The sequence below is a fragment of the Octopus sinensis genome, linkage group LG24 (assembly GCF_006345805.1).
Source record: "Octopus sinensis linkage group LG24, ASM634580v1, whole genome shotgun sequence".
Taxonomy (NCBI): domain Eukaryota; kingdom Metazoa; phylum Mollusca; class Cephalopoda; order Octopoda; family Octopodidae; genus Octopus; species Octopus sinensis.
This window is the reverse complement of record NC_043020.1, coordinates 3,640,835-3,660,667: the sequence shown is the minus strand read 5'-3', so window position 1 is coordinate 3,660,667 and position 19,833 is coordinate 3,640,835. Positions and strand designations below refer to the sequence as shown.

General features: G+C 40.2%; 1 protein-coding gene across 3 annotated transcripts in view; it reads right to left on the bottom strand.

The window, feature by feature from the left end:
- Positions 1–19,833, bottom strand: part of LOC115224050 (solute carrier organic anion transporter family member 2A1) — a 45,650-nt gene that overhangs the window by 19,287 nt on the left and 6,530 nt on the right. For all 3 annotated transcript variants that reach the window (XR_005003678.1, XM_029794849.2, XM_036512886.1), the window contains exons 2-3: positions 13,877–14,648; positions 691–777 (exon numbers count right to left, since the gene is read on the bottom strand). Coding sequence is in view for 2 of the 3 variants with exons in the window: in XM_029794849.2 (XP_029650709.1) it covers positions 691–777; positions 13,877–14,642 (853 nt within the window). In the remaining variant the exon portion in view is untranslated. The remainder of the gene's footprint in view (positions 1–690; positions 778–13,876; positions 14,649–19,833) is intronic.

The following is a 19,833-nucleotide window of genomic DNA, read 5'->3' as shown; positions in this document are numbered from 1 at the left end:
GTCATTCAACAGGATATATTTTATCTTCCCATTAAAAATCATTTTTTTAATACTCATCTTCTGAGAAATAAGGCTTTGTTGATTCAACAACATCTAGATCAGTCTTTATTCAGCACTATTTAGACCAGTCTTATTCAGCACCATTTAGACCAGTCTTTATTCGACATCATTCAGACCAGTCTTTATTCGACATCATTCAGACCAGTCTTCATCAACTCCCTATACCTTAACCCTATATAACATCTATTTCTCTCTTACTCTCAACTGTTCTATGTCAGCTGTTCTTTGGCCAGACACCTTTTCACTTACCAATTGCTGTCCATCATAATGCTATCCATGCCAACCTGTCCAGCTCTGATGATGTATTTCAAGGACTACACTATTACAATGGTGCCATATACTATACTTTACCATACATTATTTTATCATTTTCATTCCATATTTTACTATATACCACACTTTACCATACCTCACCACATGCAATAACATGGAATACTATGCTGGATATCATATTTTCCCATATTAGATCTTACCATAATCATGCCATACCAATGTTAGAATTGAGATGGTGTTAGTGGGGTGAGTGAAACAAAGCAAAAAGGGAGGTGTGAAGTAGGTCAGGGGTCAGACTGACAAAGTGAAATAGAGGGGGTGGGTGGGTGGGGGGTGAAGATTATAAGTAATACATACCTATTAAATCTACAGGTATTTTCGAGACAATTGCTCCAAGTCCAAATGCTAATCCTGGACCCATCAGCTCAAAACAGAATATGAAACCTAAATAGTAAAAACGGAACAATAAACAAATAAATAAATAACAAAAGGAAGAATGCTTAATATAACATCAACTACAGGTATGTCAGTTAATTCGCTTTGTATTCAGAGGTATGTCTAAATTATACGAGTGTAATTTCAGGTGTCTCTATGTAATAAATATTTTCCTTAAAACTATTATTTTTTCAAGCTTTCATCATCATCATCATCGTTTAACGTCCATTTTCCATGCTAGCATGGGTTGGACGGTTCGACCAGGGTCTGGGAAGCCAGGAGGCTGCAGCAGGCTCCAGTCTTGATCTGGCAGTGTTTCTACAGCTGGATGCCCTTCCTAATGCCAACCACTCCGAGAGTGTAGTGGGTGCTTTTTACGTGCCACCGGCACAGGTGCCAGGGGAGGCTGGCAGCCAATCATGCTTGTCTTAACACTTTTGATACCAACCTGTTTAAAACTGCATTTGGTTCAATAAAACAAGCTCCTGTTTCAAAGTAATATATAACCTTCCATCAAATTTTGTGTTCATTTATGTTCCAAAGACCAGATTAATCATGACAAAATTATTTTACTAAATTCTACAGTATTTTCAGAATTAATTGAAATATAGATCGTGCATTTCAACATAGATATGGTAACAAAAGGGTAAGATTTGATATAATTGACTTACTCCCTTACCCCCAAATTGCTGGCCTTGTGCAAAAATTTGAAACCAATATGTCAAACATAGATGCTTTCCTAAGTAAATTCCAGCTAAAGTGGAGTCTACATGCCTGACTCTTGACTCCCAAAATAAAGTTTCTTTGGAAAACTTGCAGATGGTTCACAGTTTTGGGGTGGACCAAAGAAGAAATACAAAGGCACCCACAAAACAAACTTGAAAAAGTGTACTTGGGGACATGTTGCTTGCTGTGGCAGAGTGCTGTGCATTCTGGAGTATGACACTCGGAATCAGAAATTATCAGAGAGTCAGAAATTCTGAGGCTGCATGGAAAGCAACAGTCCAAGAGGATTCTAACTTGACTTGGCTATAAAATGGCACCACCGTAACCATGAAATGTATGTCAAATATTAACGTAATAAACTGCTCCATGAGCTTCTAATCTGGTCACCTTTGGAGTCATGAAGGACAAAAGTGAATGCCACTAGTATCTATGGTTACTTGAAACCAATGGAAAAGTTTTGATAATGAGAGTTCTTTGATATACTAAAGTGAAATTAGTTTTGACAGGGGAGAGCTTTTTGATCGGTAGATCAGGGCAGACGTGAGCAACAACAACAACAACAACAACTAAATTAAGGACAACAACAATGACGTCTTCTGTGAATGCCAAAGCTTATTGTTTTGCCATTGATTATATTTTAATGCAGATACCATCTTTAGATAACATAACATAAATGCTAGTCTCTGTGTTGGTCCCTGCGCCATACTGGGTGGACATATGTAAGGTGCCAGTGTAAATAACCGTCTTTAAACAAACAATACATGACCTTTACAATAGCCCCCCCCCCCCCCCCCATCCACTCAAAGATATCTTTTGGTGTCTTTGTTGCCCTTTCAAAATGGTTCTATGACTCATGTCTCACGTTTCACCTTGGATTATGATGTCCTTACAAATGTCTGATACACAGAAGGTTGCTATTGTTATTGCTGTTGTTATTGCTGATGTGTAAAGTGAATTAAGAAGTCTTTCAACATTCAGTCAGAGCCGAGATGGGTAGCTGTAGCCTTCCTGAAGCTTTATTTCTTTGGGAGTCTGCATGTCTGGTGGCAGGAAGGAGGAAGAGAGGACATTATCCTCCTTTGTGTGGCTATGATCACCATTGTGAGGTATGTCATTCATTAGAGTATCATTCGAGGTAATACTGCTGCTAGTTTTAGCAGGTCGAATGATTTCATAAAAGCACCCTCTGTTAATGGCTTCAAATATTTCGGTTCAAAGCCAGCAATTTTAAGGGGTTAGTCGATTGGTATTTATTATATCGATTGCGAAAAGAAGAAAGTCAAACTCGACCTCGGCAGAATTTGAATTCAGTGCGCAAAGAGCTCGAAGGAGTAGCGCTAAGCATTGACAACTAACAACTGGTGCCGGCAGTTTGTTCCATGCTTCAGCAACTCTTAGCGTGGAAAAATGTAAGGCGGGATTAGAACTTGGAACGTTAAGAGCCGGATTTTATTTTAATCACTGCTGAATCGACATCAAACGACAGACAAGCAACAGATAATTTGTTTGACCTACGTTTACGCTAAGACACGTCGACCTTGTGTCACCACCGTGTTCTAGAGAAACACTCACACACACACACACACACGCACGCACGCACGTACACACACACACATCCACGCACGCACGCATACACACACATACACACATACACACACATACGCACGCACAATTACACATACACGGACGCAATTTTTTTTTTTATAAGACCTCTTTCCAACCTCTTTGCTCCATATAAATAAAGAAGATAGCATCTGTAGCTATCTGAATGTTAGGCTACGGTGGTCGCTTGACGGGACAAAGATAGCAGCTAAGTGGCCCTGAAATCAGTCTTCAGGATCTTAAAAAAAAAAAAAAGTGGGGGTAAGGTACATAGTTAACGTAGTTCTAGATGAACAATGTCTGAAAGGATACAAATATCGTAGGATCACATCAGAATATCTTTGATCATAGCTCAGATTCGTTCGGGGTTGATTTGGGACAGGGTCAGACGACAACAACAACAACAACAACAACAACACCAAACAGTTTCAGCAATCTACACATCCCTCACTTCCCCCACATAAAGCACATAATTCCAATAACCGGAGAAAGTCGATTCCAATACACATTTGCGTTTATCGATAAAATTAACCATTCCTATGATTCGCCCAGGCTTGTCACATCAAAGGCATGGCGTTCGGGAATTTTGGGGGAAAAAATGGTCTTCGTTCACAGATCAAATTAGAACTAGTCTCTCCATCCATCCATCCATCCATCCATACATACATACATACATACATACATACAGACAGACAGACAGACAAACAGACAGACATATACGTACGTAGTACGTACATACATACTTACACATACATACTTACACATACATACACACATACATACATACATACATACATACATACATACATACATACATACATACATGCATACTTACACACACACATACGTACATACATACATACTTACACATACATACTTACACATACATACACACATACACACATACATACATACGTACATACATACATACATACATACATACTTACACACACACATACGTACATACATACATACACACATACATACATACATACATACATACATACATACATACATACGTACATACGTACATACATACATACATACATGCATGCATGCATACATACATACATACATACATACATACATTCATACATACATACATACATACATACATACATACATACATACATACATACATACATACATGCATGCATGCATACATACATACATGTCCGTGTTTGAATTGAATTATGTGAAAAAAGCACTCAGTACAGGTTCTAGAGTTTATTTATTCGAAGCTACATTCTCCATACATACATATATGCATGGATGCAAAATACGTAATACGTACGTATTTAAAAATGCATGTTCTCTTTCTCTTTTTAATTTGCTACTTGGTAGCAAGGTGGCTATGAAGGAAAGCACCTTTTTTTGTTCACCATCATTAAATCTGTTACCTTTTCGTGGGAGGTAGGACAACTATGAAAGAGAAGATATACAAAAAATCATGATGGTGTACAATATATCTGTCTCCTTTTTGCCGATAGAACGCATGATGGCAGATCCTGCTGTAAGTTTTGGTAAAACTGATGCACGGGCGGTTATGAAGTTTCTCTTTTTTTGCAAAGCAAAGGAGCGGCGGAAACCCATGGGGAAATGAAGGAAGTCTTGAAAGATAACCATCCATCTTACTCCACAGTGAAAATCTGGGTGTCAAGGTTTCGGACTGGTCATTTCGAAGTCACAAATGAGCCCCGGTCTCGGATGAACCCGCGACCACGGAGGACAAAGCCGACGCTGTGCATGTCCTGATTCTCGAGGATCACCGGGTTTCAGCTAAAGTCATTGCTGAGACTCTGAGGATTTCCCATGAAAGAGTTGACCACATAATTCACAACGTTCTGGACATGAAAAACTTTCCGCAAAATGGGTGCTGAAATGCTTCAACGCAGAACAGAAGCGCATCAGGGAGCCGACATCGAAGGCGATTTGGGGCCGGTTTGCAGCGGGAGAGGCGGACTTTATGACTCGTTTAGTCACCATGGATCTGTGGTAGATCGTGTATAGGCCCTGCGGAACTGCAGCTCCCCCTATTTCCAATCGATATTATCGATAACATTCAATATAATGAGTCCTTTTTCCTTTAATCCTTTCTTTATATTTGTACATTATATAATCGTTAAGCTTAATGTCAGTAGCCATCCTCAAGTTTATGAAAAAAAATACAAAAATCCTTGTATCGAACTGTGTGCTTCACAGTTGCAGCGACGCGGTGTTTGGCTGTTGTGCGCATGCTCAAATGTCTGAGACAGGGACCTTCACGCTAGTGAGAGAGAGAGAGAGAGAGAGAGAGAGAGAGAGAGAGAGAGAGAGAGAGAGAGAGAGAGAGAGAGAGAGAGATATCACTGCGTGAACGACAGTACCGACCCCCGTATTCTAGTGAAAGGTAGAGTTTCTTTTTGATTCCGCGTGTGTTGGGCTTAAAAACGTGTTTATATTCTTGAATGTGATAAAGTGTCGAATTAGATTATTATCCTGCTTCCAGCCTGTCCGTGAGTATCCCATAATCCCATAGGATTTTAACATTCTCTTTCTCAGTGACTGACTGTGGATGGTGTTCGTACAAGTTCTTAGGGTTGGAATATCATAGTTACGGCATATGCTCCGGTGAAATATTGGTTTTATATTCTGTCAGAGCAAGGACTGAGCAACCGGCAACAATGTCAAGTTTGTCATTGCAGAGTCTACACTTTGTGTTTATCTCATTGTGCGTGATATTGGTCAGTTCCGAGTGAGGAGACTCTGATCTTGTGCCGCGAGGATAAATCCAGCTTCGGCTTTCAAATCAACACTCTGCAGCCCCTGATGGGTTCTCCTCATATCTACATCAGCTTCTCCAGCTCGTTTGGGGTATTACCCGTGAAATGGTCTTTCTTGCAACAATCTTGGTACTTCCTTCAAGCTTTCTTGATTGGCTTTTGTTTTACACTTTTTTGCGGCCTTAGTTGGCATCATCAGAATAATTATCATAATTATTATCATAATCAATAAGGTTAAGCTCTCCTCTGTATTTATATCCCTCCTTTGAGATTGAGTTCAATTTCTTACTCTGTTCCTGTTGCATTATCAGCTGTGTCATCTAGTTGGTGTTGGTGCATTGAATCAGAGAGGATTCGACTTCCCTTCGCTTCAGTTCTAGACGATTCTGCTCTCAAGCTGTTTGTTGCGTCTTCACACTCAAACCAGCACGAGTTTCCTACAAGTTATTTTCACAGCTATATACCACCAGCTCGGAGATGATGCAGAATAAACGCCGTACGTTTTTTGCAGTAATGGGCAGGTCAGTTTAATCATCAAGATTAAACTCCTGTCAATACGATGTTCTTATAATTTGATAGCGTCTTTTTTCACGAAGCTTGTACAATTGTAGCAATAAATATGCATATAAACTGCCACCAAGTCTTGTCATAACTCCGCGCTACAACAACTGTTATAAACATCATGTACAATAGTTAGTGTTTGGAAGCACTGCGGATTGGTTGAGTGATAGCGAATCAAATGGATGGCATTATCTTTCCGATTGTTGACAAGCTATGGCACAAGCTTCCTCAATCCCTACAGATGCAGAAGACAAATAGATACAGCCCCTAACAAAAATTCATCCGAAAATCGTTTTCTTGTCAGCCCCAAAAGCTTTATTCAACCACCACCAACGAAGCTCAATGAAAGGTAGATTTGGTGAGACTGTGTATGCTTTAGGTTTGCGTGGTTGTACAAGAACGTGACTAAATGCCTGTTCTAAAACATTAGCGATATCAAGTGAGATAGTGACAAAGGTGTGTAGCTGGGAAACTGAACACTTAAGTTCTCTCAATGTAAACGGAAGCAATATTATTATGTAGGAGAGGAAAGGATGTAGATGAGGGAAAACGGTTTTGTATGAATGTTTTTAAATATGCTGTGTATTTGTAATGTAGTTTGACTGAATTTGGTATTGTGTTTTAAGTGTAAAGAATTTGGCTGATTGTTGACCCAGTATCGAAGTAAGAGGATGCATGAATGAGTGGGGAGGAAGTTTACTTCGCAACCACAAATAAGCAAACATGTACGTGCCTGAGGTCGAGCAAGAAAGAAGAACGACCGAGATATATATATTCATATCGCATCCTCACCAAAACAGATCCTTGTAGTAATGACGTGCACGTGCACACACACACACACACACACACACACACACACACACACACACACACACACACACACACACACACACACACACACACACACACACACACACACACACACACACACACACACACAAAGCGACACTTCTAGCCGTCAATCCTCCCAATCCATTTGAACGTTGTCAATCACAGTCCTTTTACATCTCGGAGGTGGGGGCCTTCTTTGGAATACTCGGCAGGCTGCTGCCCCTTAACACCAGCCCCTTCTAGTTTTCCCCGACTATCCCTTATCTTCAGTTATCTTCTTCTTACTTTTCTTTCCTGCAGGGCAATAAACTTTCTACTATCGTTCTGCTATTGCTCTCTTTTCAGGCGATAACAATCTTGCTTCCTGTATCGTGGCTACCCACAACACCACCAACTTCCTCCAACCATCTTTTGTTCTTTCTTTCTTCAAACAACTCTCTCTTTTATCTTCCAATTCTCGCAGTGCCAACAACTTTCACTAAATCTTCCTGCCTCACGTACATGACCCATCCTTGCTTTGAATCCGGAACCGCTAGATCTTACATAAGACTCACATTCCAGAGCTCTATCCAGTGCTTCTTGCATAGTATTCAGTTGTTCCTTCTTTACTTGAACTTTGAGCTCTGCACGGTCCAGAGCATTGATAAACTGTTCTTTCAAAAGAAGAGCCAAGAAGTCCGGTGTTGCCGTAGGGTATGCCTTATGTGTCACACTCTCCAGATCTTGGGCAATCTGTTGTAGTGACTCTCCCCTAGCCCTACCGCCGGTCCGAAATTATGCCCTATACGCTTTACTCTGGTACATAATGCCATATCTTCTCTGTAACACTTCAACTAGTGAAGAAGAACGGCTTCCGTTCTTTACTGACAACTGACTCAACACCTCTGGTGCAGCACCCTTTAGACTAGTAGCAAGCTGAACTGCTCTTTGCCTATCGTCCCACCCATTCTGGCCAGCCAGTAGCTCGAACTGGACACGGTAGGCCTCCCATGACACTTTGCCATCAAATTTTTGTGGCTTTTTCTTAATGGAAACTCTACTGCAGCCCTGCACTTCGCTGGATCGGGGCCCAAACACTGGAGCCTCAAGATTCAGTCTAGTGTCCCAAACTACCTCCTGACCACCAACAGGCACACCCACTCCTGAAAGAGCACCCCTGGAGGTTTGGCCATTTTCAAAATTCAGCACACGATGTCCACCATCTCCATACACTCTCTGCACAGTAGCCTGAGGCTCAGCAGCAGAAAACTGTTCGATGTCCCCCATTCTTTCATTAAACATTTTCAAATGTTCATCGACGTGTATTATATATGTATATGTTTGTGTGTCTCTGTTTGTCCCTCCACCATCGCTTGACAACCGATGTTGGTGTGTTTATGTCCCCGTAATATAGCGGTTCGGCAAAATAGACCGACAGAGTAAGTACTAAGCTTACAAAGAATAAGTCCTGGGGTCGATTTGTTCGATTAAAGGCGGTGCTCCAGAATGACCGCAGTCAAATGAGTGAAACAAATAAAAATAAAAAATAAACGAATGCATATATTTATAGATCTACACATACATCTGGGTGTGTGTTTTTGTTTCTGATAGTAAAGGAGATGGATAGATAGATAGATAGATAGATAGATAGATAGATAGATAGATAGATAGATAGTAGAGAGAGAGAGAGAGAGAGAGAGAGAGAGAGAGAGAGAGAGAGAGAGAGAGAGAGAGAGAGAGAGAGAGAAAGCATAGTGTGTGCCAGTTTCTTGAGCATGGAGGCTGTAGGACCGCCTGTTTCTGGTGAATGGATGGAATAACTTAACTTTATCAGTCTGCTGCCATTTCCCAAATCGAATCGCTTTTTCCAAAAATTGTCTCCAAATCCCGTTTTATGAAAAACCTGGACACCACAAGAAGAGACACACACGATGCCATTGATTCCTTATCAATGTCTATTTACTACTACTACTACTACTACTACTACTACTACTACTACTACTACTACTACTACTGTTGCTATTGTTGTTGTTGCTTTAATATTGGCCGTGTTGCTTGTTAGATAAGACGACGCGACGATGGCGAGGATCGAAGCGACATTCTGGGGAAATTGAGAATGGAAAAAGTGCGATATCACGATGATGCTGTCGTTGCCTGTTGATGCTGCTGCAGTTGATGATGATGATGATGAACCGAAGAATGATGATGGGGGGGTAGTGATGGTGGTGGTGGAGGTGGTGGTAGTGGTGGTGGTGGTAGTGGTGGTGGTGGTGGTGGAGATTGTGATAGTGATGGTGGTGGTGTTGGTGGTGGTGGTAATGGTGGTTGCTGTGGTGGTGGTCTTGATGGTGGTGGTGGTGGTGATGATGATGATGACAACGATGATGATTATCATTATAAGCATTCTCTGCGCTACGGAATCGTTGGTTACGGAATTCTGCGCTTACGGCAATCATTAAGTGTGACTCAATTTCGGGATACAAGTCATTTTCGTAGCCACACTTTATGAATTAAGGAATAATTTTGCTTTTACAGAAATTCGGGTAAATTTTAACAATTTTAAAACTAAAACCACGATACGCATTTTTTCAAAGTTTACTACCACCCACGCATCCCCTCTTCCACCTGGACCTTTTTGTATATTCAGCAATTCGAAGAACCTAGTTTTCCGTTGACTTCAAAATACCAGCCAATATCGACCCGCTCCCAGCGGAACATCAAGACCTTCCTTGGATTTTACTGTTTTATTGCTTGATGTTGGTTTTCTTGTCTGGCAGAAACGTTAGCACACCAAGCGAAATGCGTAGCCGTATTTCGTCTGCCGTTACGTTCTGAGTTCAAATTCCGCCAAGGTCGACTTTGCCTTTCATCCTTTCGGGGTCGATAAATTAAATACCAGTTACGCACTAGGGTCAATGTAATCGACTTAATCCGTTTGTTTGTCCACTCTGTGTTTAGCCCCTTGTGGGCAATAAAGAAATAGGTTTTCTTGTCTATCATCGCAATGTTGGATCTAACTGTGTATATTTTATTGCCCTTATTCAAATGAGGTCATCAAGCGGAAGTGAAAGCAGTTGTGTGAAAATAATTTGCAAAAGGATTACGTTGTAGGTTTGATTTGGTAAAAGAAACCAAATATACTAAAGTATTTAATGGGAACAATTCATGAGAATAAAAGTAAATATTAGGTCATGAGTTCAAGTAGCTGCTTCGTTGAATACCCGGGAAATCTTTTGCTTTTGTAATTTGAAGTGATGTTTAAAATGGGACGGCTGCTGAGAGTGCAGCTTCTACGATCAGGCAAGATGCGATGCGCCGAAAAACATGGCGGTCATTCAAGCGAAAGCTCGCGCAGGGATTTATATAAAATGAAAGATGCAGCTTTCGATGCAAAACGTTTTGCACAACATTAAAATGACTGATAAAGCTAGCAGTGCTGATGCGGAGTCTGCTAGAAATTATCCTGAAGAGTTGAAATTGAAGAAGGTTATAAACCAAGCGTAGAATGTTGGCGGGACTTGACTTTTCTACATGTACAAGTGTATTAGAACTGTTATTTATAGGGAAGAAAGAATCAACATTAGGCTTCAAAGCTTTCAGAAATCATCCAACGCTATTTTTAGCCATACGAAATTTAAGTTCTTGGTTGTATATGACTCCTAGAATCTAAGGACTTCAAAGGTTAAGAGTTTTTATCTATCTGTGGTTTGACGTTCATCTAAGGAGATTTACATGTGACTTCGTAGGTTTTCCATCAGCTGGAAGTCGACATCAAGTTCATCAAACTATTGTAATTAATGAGATGAATCCAATACAAAAGCTTAAAGGTTTAGCGTTTATAAAGGTCAGTTTTTCGTTGCGTACACTCCTAATCGCAACGGAATGAGCCGTCTTACGGTATTTCTTCGAGATCCTTTCGTTCTGGTTTCAAGTCCTGCTGAGGTCAACTTTGCCTTTCATCCCTCCAGGGTCGATAAAAATAAGGTACCAGTCATGTACTGAGATCGACGGTACCCCTCCCCTCAAAATTGCGCCTACATCAGAAGCCATCGTTATTATTACAATTTTGACGACGATGATGATGACGACGACGAGGAAGACGAAGAGCAGGAGTGGGAGGAGGAGGAGGAGGAGGAGATTTGGATATGATGATTCTGCAGTTATTGATTTTGGATACGGTGATTGTTCTTACCCACGTTGTCGTCAGTTGCATTATTGTTTGTAGTTATCTACAGTTGTTTGTTTGTTTGTTTGTTGTTGTTGTTGTTGCTGTTCCATCAAACAACCTTATCAACAACGGTAAGATGGCGTCAGCGAGAAAATAAACGGAACATAGAGAGAAAGTGGCGACGGTGGTGGTGGTTGTGAGAAAAGATGAGGTGGATGATGATGATGATGACGATGACGGCATATTTCCATTAACAAAATAAATAATCATTCTTGGTTAAGTGCGTGTGTGTGTGCGCGCATGTGTGTGTGTGTGTGTTTACATTAGACATACACACACAGACATTCACGCACACGCTGGCATATATGTTGCTATATATACACGTACATGTACGCACAAGTGTGCCTGTCAGTCTGTATATGCATATATATATACACACATTTGCATAATTATGTGTATATGTATGTATGTCATACACACACACATATATGCATATGTATATATGTATTTCTCCCACTGTGTGTGTGTGTGTGTGCGCGTGTGTGTGTGTGTGTGTAAGTGTGTGTGTCCGTGCGTGCGTGTGTGTGTGTGTGTATGTGTAAGTGTGTGTGTGCGTGTGTGTGTGTGTGTGTGTGTGTGTGTGTGTCAAATGTGATTTAAAAATACAACTTTTGGCGGGATTAAGATATAGCGAAAGTAATGTTGGATTTAGAAGTAAAAAATCTGGTGGGAGCAGGAAAAATTATTCTATGCAATGTGTGCAGTAATTGTGTCGAGTATTTTTGGTCAGTGTTTATGTGTAGTGTCTATAGAATAAGAGGAGCAACACAATGAATTAAGGAGACGTCAACTAATTCATTTTGAAAATGGCTGCCATCGCTAGTTTAAATGTGCGGCTTCAGGATCAATGATGAACGATTGAAAAACCGTTTATTGTTGGAAAGGAACGAGAGCGAATTGCAATAAAAGGCAATAAAAGTGCGCGAATGATAAATGTCTTTCATTAATATCCCTGCAATAGAGAAAGATAATTATTATCACAAGGGAGATGTGAATGAATGGACAGTTAATGTGACTCTTTGTCCTACGACGAACGTGTGGTGCCATGGATGGTGATCTGAGTTTGCGCTAAGCAAGGAGTTTCTCAGCTTTAAACAACTTAATAAGAACATACACACACGTGTGTGTGTGAATTAATCATTAGAGATGCTTTGCCGGACGCAGAAACTGCAGGAGCTATCCAGAGGTTTGGCAGCTTCTGATGAATCTGTCACCATGTCGGGACCGCACATCCTGTCTCATCGTAAATTATCTCAAAATTACAAGCGTTTGACCCCTTAGTCTGTCTGTGCGTTTCCACTGAATGGCGCATCGAAGACTCTTCGCCTTCAGCGGGGTCCCATTTGCGGTCTTGTATCAACCGCAGCCACCTTCAGCTGGTTTCAGCGGCCATCTCTAAGGAGACAGGTATGGTCTATGATCAAAAGCGTTCTATCCATGGCCATTCTGTCTTATTTTTCAAAGCATTGTCCACCCAGTGTGAAATCTCTCTCTCTCCCTATTTGTGAAATGTGAATTACATCATGTGACCATGCACCAGGAAACAAAATTGCAAGAAAATACGATAAAGCTGCCTGCAATAGAATATTAACAAAATTAAAACAATTTCTTTTTCTCATTCATTTTCATCATATATATTTTTTTCACTAAAAAACATCCTATTGTTTAACTCATCTGATACTTCACGTACTGAACAAGTATTGGTTTGAAAATTTCACACAAGGTCAGCAATTTCGGGGAGGGTTTAAGCCGATTACATCGACCCCCAGTATTTAACTGGTACTTATTTTATCGATCCCGAAAAGAAAGACAAAAATCGACCTCGACGGAATTTGAACTCAGAACGTAAAGACAAACGAAGTGCTGGTAGGCAGTGTCGCGCTAACACTTCTGCCAGCTTGCCGCTTTAAATATGCTGTCCAACTATTAGCATATTAACGTAGTGAGACATCTCAAAAACTCAATTAAAAATAAGTATGTGGTGAGGAAAAGACAAGATTAGCTCAATTACTAATATTTTAATCATTTCAACAAACATGGAAAATTATTCCGGACACGTTTTGGTATTATTAGACCGCCTCAGTGAAGCATAGATTTTTCCGTATTTGCATATATTTGCATAGGTCTATTTAAAAATAAAATACTGAGGAACTGAAGTAATGTCTTTTCCTCACCACATTTCTAATTAACTTTTTTGTTGATTACATTAATCAGAGACGCTTGTACTTGCCAAAATGATTAAAATAATATTAGTTATTGAAGTAATGTCTTTTCCTCACCACATTTCTAATTAAATTTTTTGTTGATTACATTAAATATGTTAACATTGACTTAACTGTAGTTTTCATGAAAATGGAATCTCTCAGTATTTAGCTCAGGGATCTATCTTATTATATAGTTTACAATATTATATACTCACCCATATAGAATCCGGTTTTGCTCTGGTCTGAAACATTGTTGTCAATATACAAAGGAACTAACGATGACCACGGCGCTTTCGCCATTCCCTGGATAATCATGAGGAGGATAAAAATAGAGTAGGCCAGGTGAGTTTTACCGTAATTTATCCTTTCTTTTTGAATGCATCTCCCAAGCTCTGCACTCTTGTTCAGTTTGACATCCGTGCAGAGGAAATCCAATTCTTCATACAGAAAGGGATATTTAGAACTTGATGAACTATCGATGCTGTCCCACAATGTTTCGGGTCGAACAACGAAGGTAGAGAACATACTAATGGTGGCCAGGCCGAACAAAATCGAACATAATGTCAAAAACCGTGGTATGTGAGTCTTTTGGGCGAAATGACTGGCTAAAAGAATGGTGAGCAGAAACCCAATCTCGTTACAACTAATTATGAAACCGCTTTGAAAACTGCTCAGATGAAACTGCTTCTCTAAATCTGGAATTTGTGATGAGATGTAGGCAGTGAGCGCATGCGAGAAGAGAGATGAGAGGGAACAGAACACGGTGAAAGATGCCAAATTGTTGAATCGTTGCAGGAAATTTGGACGGAAAGAAGCGAATCCACATTCCACTTTTTCTCTGTCGTCGAGGGCTTCTTTGCTTTTGTCGCGTAGCATCGGCTGCGTTACTTTCACAGAGCCATCTTCATGCATGGCCAGAGAATTCCCTTCGTAGTTTTCCGACGACAAATCAACACGCGTTGGATTCTTGTCATTCGCCATTGTTACCTGGAGGAAGACAGAAAAGGAAAGAAATAAATACGGCAAAGATTTCTCTTAAAAATATTATTCAAATTTCACTAATTGTTTTAGAGAAAGCAACATCGCCGACCGGATCGAAGCAGGTGAGATAAGCTAAAAGATATTTTATGGAGCAAAGCAAAGATTCTAAATCAGAATGTAGAACTTGAAAAATACCGAAGATTTCTGACGTAGATACAAAGCTACAACAACGACAAAAAGAATTCTTTCTTATTTTGACACATGGTCTGCAATTCTGAGAAGAGGGGGGCAAAGTCAAATATATCGATCCCATTACCTGACTGGTACTGTATTGTATCGATCCTGAAAGGGGGAAAAGACAAAGTCAACCTCGGTGGAATTTGAACTCAGAATGTAAAGAGCCGGGAGCGATTCTGCCAGCCTGCTACCTTAATAATAATAACAACAACAACAATAGTTCTTTTTATTATAGGCACGAGGCTTGAAATGCTGGTGGAAAGGTTAGTCGACTATATCGATCCTATTTGTTGATTGACACTTATTTTATCGACCCCAGAAAGGTTGGAAGGCAAAGTCGATCATGTCAGAATTTGAACTCAGAAACTAAAGAGCCAGAAGTGCTATTAGGCATTTTGTCCGACACGCTAACGATTCTGCCAGCTCACCACCTTAACATCAACAACAATGATAATCCTTTCTATTATAAGCACAGGACCTGCAATTTTTTTTTTTGGGGGGGGGGTAGTCGATTACATCGACTACGGTGTTCAACTGGTTACTATTTTATCGATCCCGAAAAGATGATAAGCAAAGTCGACCTCGGCAGAATTTGCACTCAGAACTGTTTTAATCGACACTGGAAGGATGAAAGGTAAAGTTGAACTCGGCAGGATTTGAACTCAGAACATTTCACAAGGACCCCACAACCCTGTTACATAATGATTTTTTTTATGGTGTGAGTTGGGGGATCACCAGAACTCTATTATATTATAGTAGTGAGATAGCAGAATCATTAGAGCATCGGACCGAACGGTTTTTTTAATGTTCTGAGTTCAAATCCTGCTGAAGTCACCTTAACCATTAATTTCTTCAGAGTCATTAAAAATAAAGTACCAATTAAGTACAGAAAATAATTTAATCAACTTCCTTCCATATTCCAGGTTCTGGATCTTCTTTAGAAACAGTTATTTAGGGCTATGGGTTTGCAGAATAGATATGTCATCGGTGTTTCTTCCGGGTCATTACGTTCTGAGTACAACTCCTGTGGAAGGTCAACTTCCAGGTAGCGAGAAAATAGAATAACATCAAGTACAAATGTCTGCCGTTTTGTCTATGCTGGAGGTTATTAAGTCATTTGTCAACGGTTTTCCGTAGGCGATACATACAATTGTCCACAAAAGGATAGGTTTAAAAAATTCAAGAAACTATTCTTAGTCATTAGGTCCGGATGTATAAACACTACTCAACAGCCACCATCATCTCTTTACACCGCACATATGTATGTGTGGATATGTGGGTGTGTATACACTATATATATATATATAATATTAAAAGGCAAGTTGTCTATGTGTGTGTTGTGTGAACCACTTCTACTCCTACAGTTTACAACCGAATTTCGCCTAATTTGACATGTGTGCTCTCTTTGACACAGGACGCTTTTCCTTTTAATTTTATCCTCGAAACTCCGCGCCCCCAACATAAATAGACTACTCTCAATTTGCCTAGGACTAGGCTTGAGCCAGGGAAAAAACGGGACACACTCAGCTGGAAAAAAATCAATACTTTACTTTGTCAACTGTAGTGAGTTCTTATTGACTGCTTGCACAGTACTGCCAGCAGTATTCATTTGTGAGTTAAAATTTGCCTCTGTTTTCACGTGAGCGCTCTTTTTCATATAATTATTCCAACTTAAAGTAGCCACTTCAAAACTCTTACCCAAAATTAAAAATCCTTAATTCGGTCTGTTTGATTAACATTTCTGACAATTACATTTTACTATTTAGGCCCGATTTATTCGCAATCAGATTTGTTCGGAAACCGAGGTACTGCCGTATATGGACATGGACATAAAACTTAACACACACATGCGATTGGGTTGGTCAATGTTTGACAAACAATTACACATAATTACTTTATAAACTGATATTTGATATCGTCAAATTGATCGTGTACTGGCAGTCTTTAAGTGGTGGTGGTGGTGGTGATGGTGGTGGTGGTGGTGGTGATGGTGGTGATGGTGGTGGTGATGGTGGTGGTGGTGGTGATGGTGGTGGTGGCGGCGGTGGTGGTGATGGTGGTGGTGGTGGTGATGGTGGTGGTGGCGGCGGTGGTCGTCGTCGTCATCGTCGTCGTGGTGAAGATGGCAGTTAGTGTATGGAGGAGTGGGAGGAGGAGGAGGGGAGGAGAGTCTGTAGTATTTGGAGGGTGAGTGATGACTTTTAGATATAACGAGAGTAAATGATTGGAGAGTTGGCAAGTTGCTACTGCTGTCGCTCCTTTAATTGTTGTGGTTTAGCCCTGGGTAAACCCTTATCGAGCAAGACCTATGAACGAAAGAATACCAGTTCTTCATTATCCAATATACGTTTTCCTAATTGAAGATAGCTGAATGTGATTTAAGGGAAGGAGCTAAGTCGATTCCATCGACCCTAATACTAGACTAAGACTCTATTCTTTCGAACCCGTTAGGCAAAGATGACTTCGGTGGTATTTGAACTCAGAACCGGAACAAATACCGGAAGGCTTTTCTTCAACGCTCTAATAATTCAGCCAGCTTGACGCCTTTTGCAGTCTGAATAATGATTTCAAATTTTGGCACAAGGCCAGCAGTTTCGGGGGAGAGCTAAGTCAATAAAATCAACTCCAGTGCTCAACTGGTACTTATTTTATCGACCTCAAAAGAATAAAAGAATAAATGTCGACCTAGGCGGAATTTGAACTCTGAACGTGAAGACGGACGAAATGCCGCGAAACATTTTGCCCAGTGTGTTAATAATTCCGATACCTCGCTGCCTTTCGCACCTTAAATAATACCACAAATAACAACTCATTCTTTATGTTGTTCCAAGGGGATGCAATGACAAGATACAAAGCAATGGTAAAAGGACATTCCAGAGACAGGTTAGAAAATGTGTTGGTGTTTAGGGAGAAATTTGATGAAATGGAAAAAAAAAAAGAGCGAAAGTATAGATATTTTTTATAGGGCTACGTCGGTCGAAGACTAACGATATATCTGTACACGTTTATGTAGGTCTGGGTAAGAATTTTTGAGAAAGACTGACACTTGCTCACGCAAGCATGTTCCACTTTTCCATGGCACCGATATCCATCCAAGGAATCGTTGCCGACTTTGTCTGATACAGCTTTGCACAAGCATTGCTTTCAGAACAAGCAAAATAATAAATTGGATCTACAAATAGTATTTTATGGCGCTAGGAAAAACTTTTGCTTTCGATGTACTTATTGCAAGAACCAACCAGGTTTCTTTTCAAACGCTTTACTTAGCTCAACCTACGCAAGGTAAGGTGTAAAAAAAAATGTAATTTAGAGAAGAAGTATCTATAAAATTAGTTTTTGAACATCGAATGGCTATGGTGGTCCACCAGAATAAAATAATAATCAAAAAGGTCCATAAATAAATTTAAAAAACGGTTGAGAAACACCGAGGAAAGGCCAGTCAGAGAATCCGATGGCGGACGTCTAATCGTACGGCTGTTCAGTCGGTTACGGTAACCCTGACCATTCGACATTCGCTTCTAAAACTAAGCACGTGGATAAACATGGCAAGTATAAAAATAAACCTGTTTTCTGAAGACTGACCTCCAACGCAAAATCATATTGATTTACTTTTTGTGTATTTTGTAGAAGCGGGTGTTTGCACAGCCATTCACTCCTCTGCACCACATGTACGCTTTGTAAACCCTGTCGCCTCATTCAAGTTCACACACACACACACACACACACACACAAATGTCACTAATTTTTCTTACAATCAGCGAGCAGGTCATATCCAAAAGTTCGGTCTTTTTAGCTTATATCCAGAAACCTACTTCTTGTTTTCTTATTTTTCTTTTCTTAGCTGAACACGCACACGCACACACACGCACACACACGCACACACACGCACACACACACACACACACACACACACACCTCCCAAGATTCTGCAAAATTCTATCCCCTATATATATTCATTTACAAGGTATTGTTCAACCCAAGGTCGAAGACTCTTGCCTTGTTGCTCGTGAATCCACGGTACCAGATCGAACCCAGAACTTTCAATTATGTACAACTCATTTCCTCATAAATCCCCTGCCTCTCTCTCTCTCACTTTCTCTTTCACACACGCATACATACACACACAACCCCCCTTCTCTCTCTCCCCATCACTCTCATTCTCACTCTTTCTCATATATATATATATATATATATATATATATATATACTTAATTCTTTTGATGTGACTCTATTCTAAACTGTTTTCTCCCCCTATCGTTTTCTCTCTCATCCTTTCTCTAATTCCCTTTTCCTCCCCTTCATCGTTTTCTAACCCTCTCCCCCCTCTTTCTCTTTTACTCTCTCTCTCGTTGCTCACACGTGACCATCGTCCATCTTTCTTTCCCTCACTCGATAATTTTCCTTTTCTTTCAGGGCTATCCTAAGGAATGGACGTATCCTATATATATCTCTTCTATCTGTTCTCTTGTCAAAGAAAATATTTCCCCAGCATTCGCTATTTTACTCTCGTTCTGGTCTAACGACTCTCCATGTTTGTTTCATTCGGTTTCCTTGTTTGTCTCCGCTGTCCTGTTTTTGTTCCCAACTTTGACCCTCAATAAATCCCAAATTTTATTTTTGTGCTTATGGGAGCAACTGTCCTCGAAAACTCATCTTGTCGTTCAATGCTCGAAATGAGGAGTAGATGGACAGCCGACAACTGACGAAGGGTCATTCTTTATGTTACTTATCCTGTTTTCCATTTGTTTCTCTCGTTGTTTGCGTATTGAACTCATTTGCTTTCGTATTTCATGTTGTTTACTTTTGGCGACGTCCTGTACCCATATATGCATATATATATATATATATATATATATATATATAATCGTTGGCGACTTTTTTCTTCCGTCTTCCCTTCCTTGAATCTTTCCTTTTCCTATGTTTCTGACGAAGAGCTCCGCTCGAAACGTTAAAT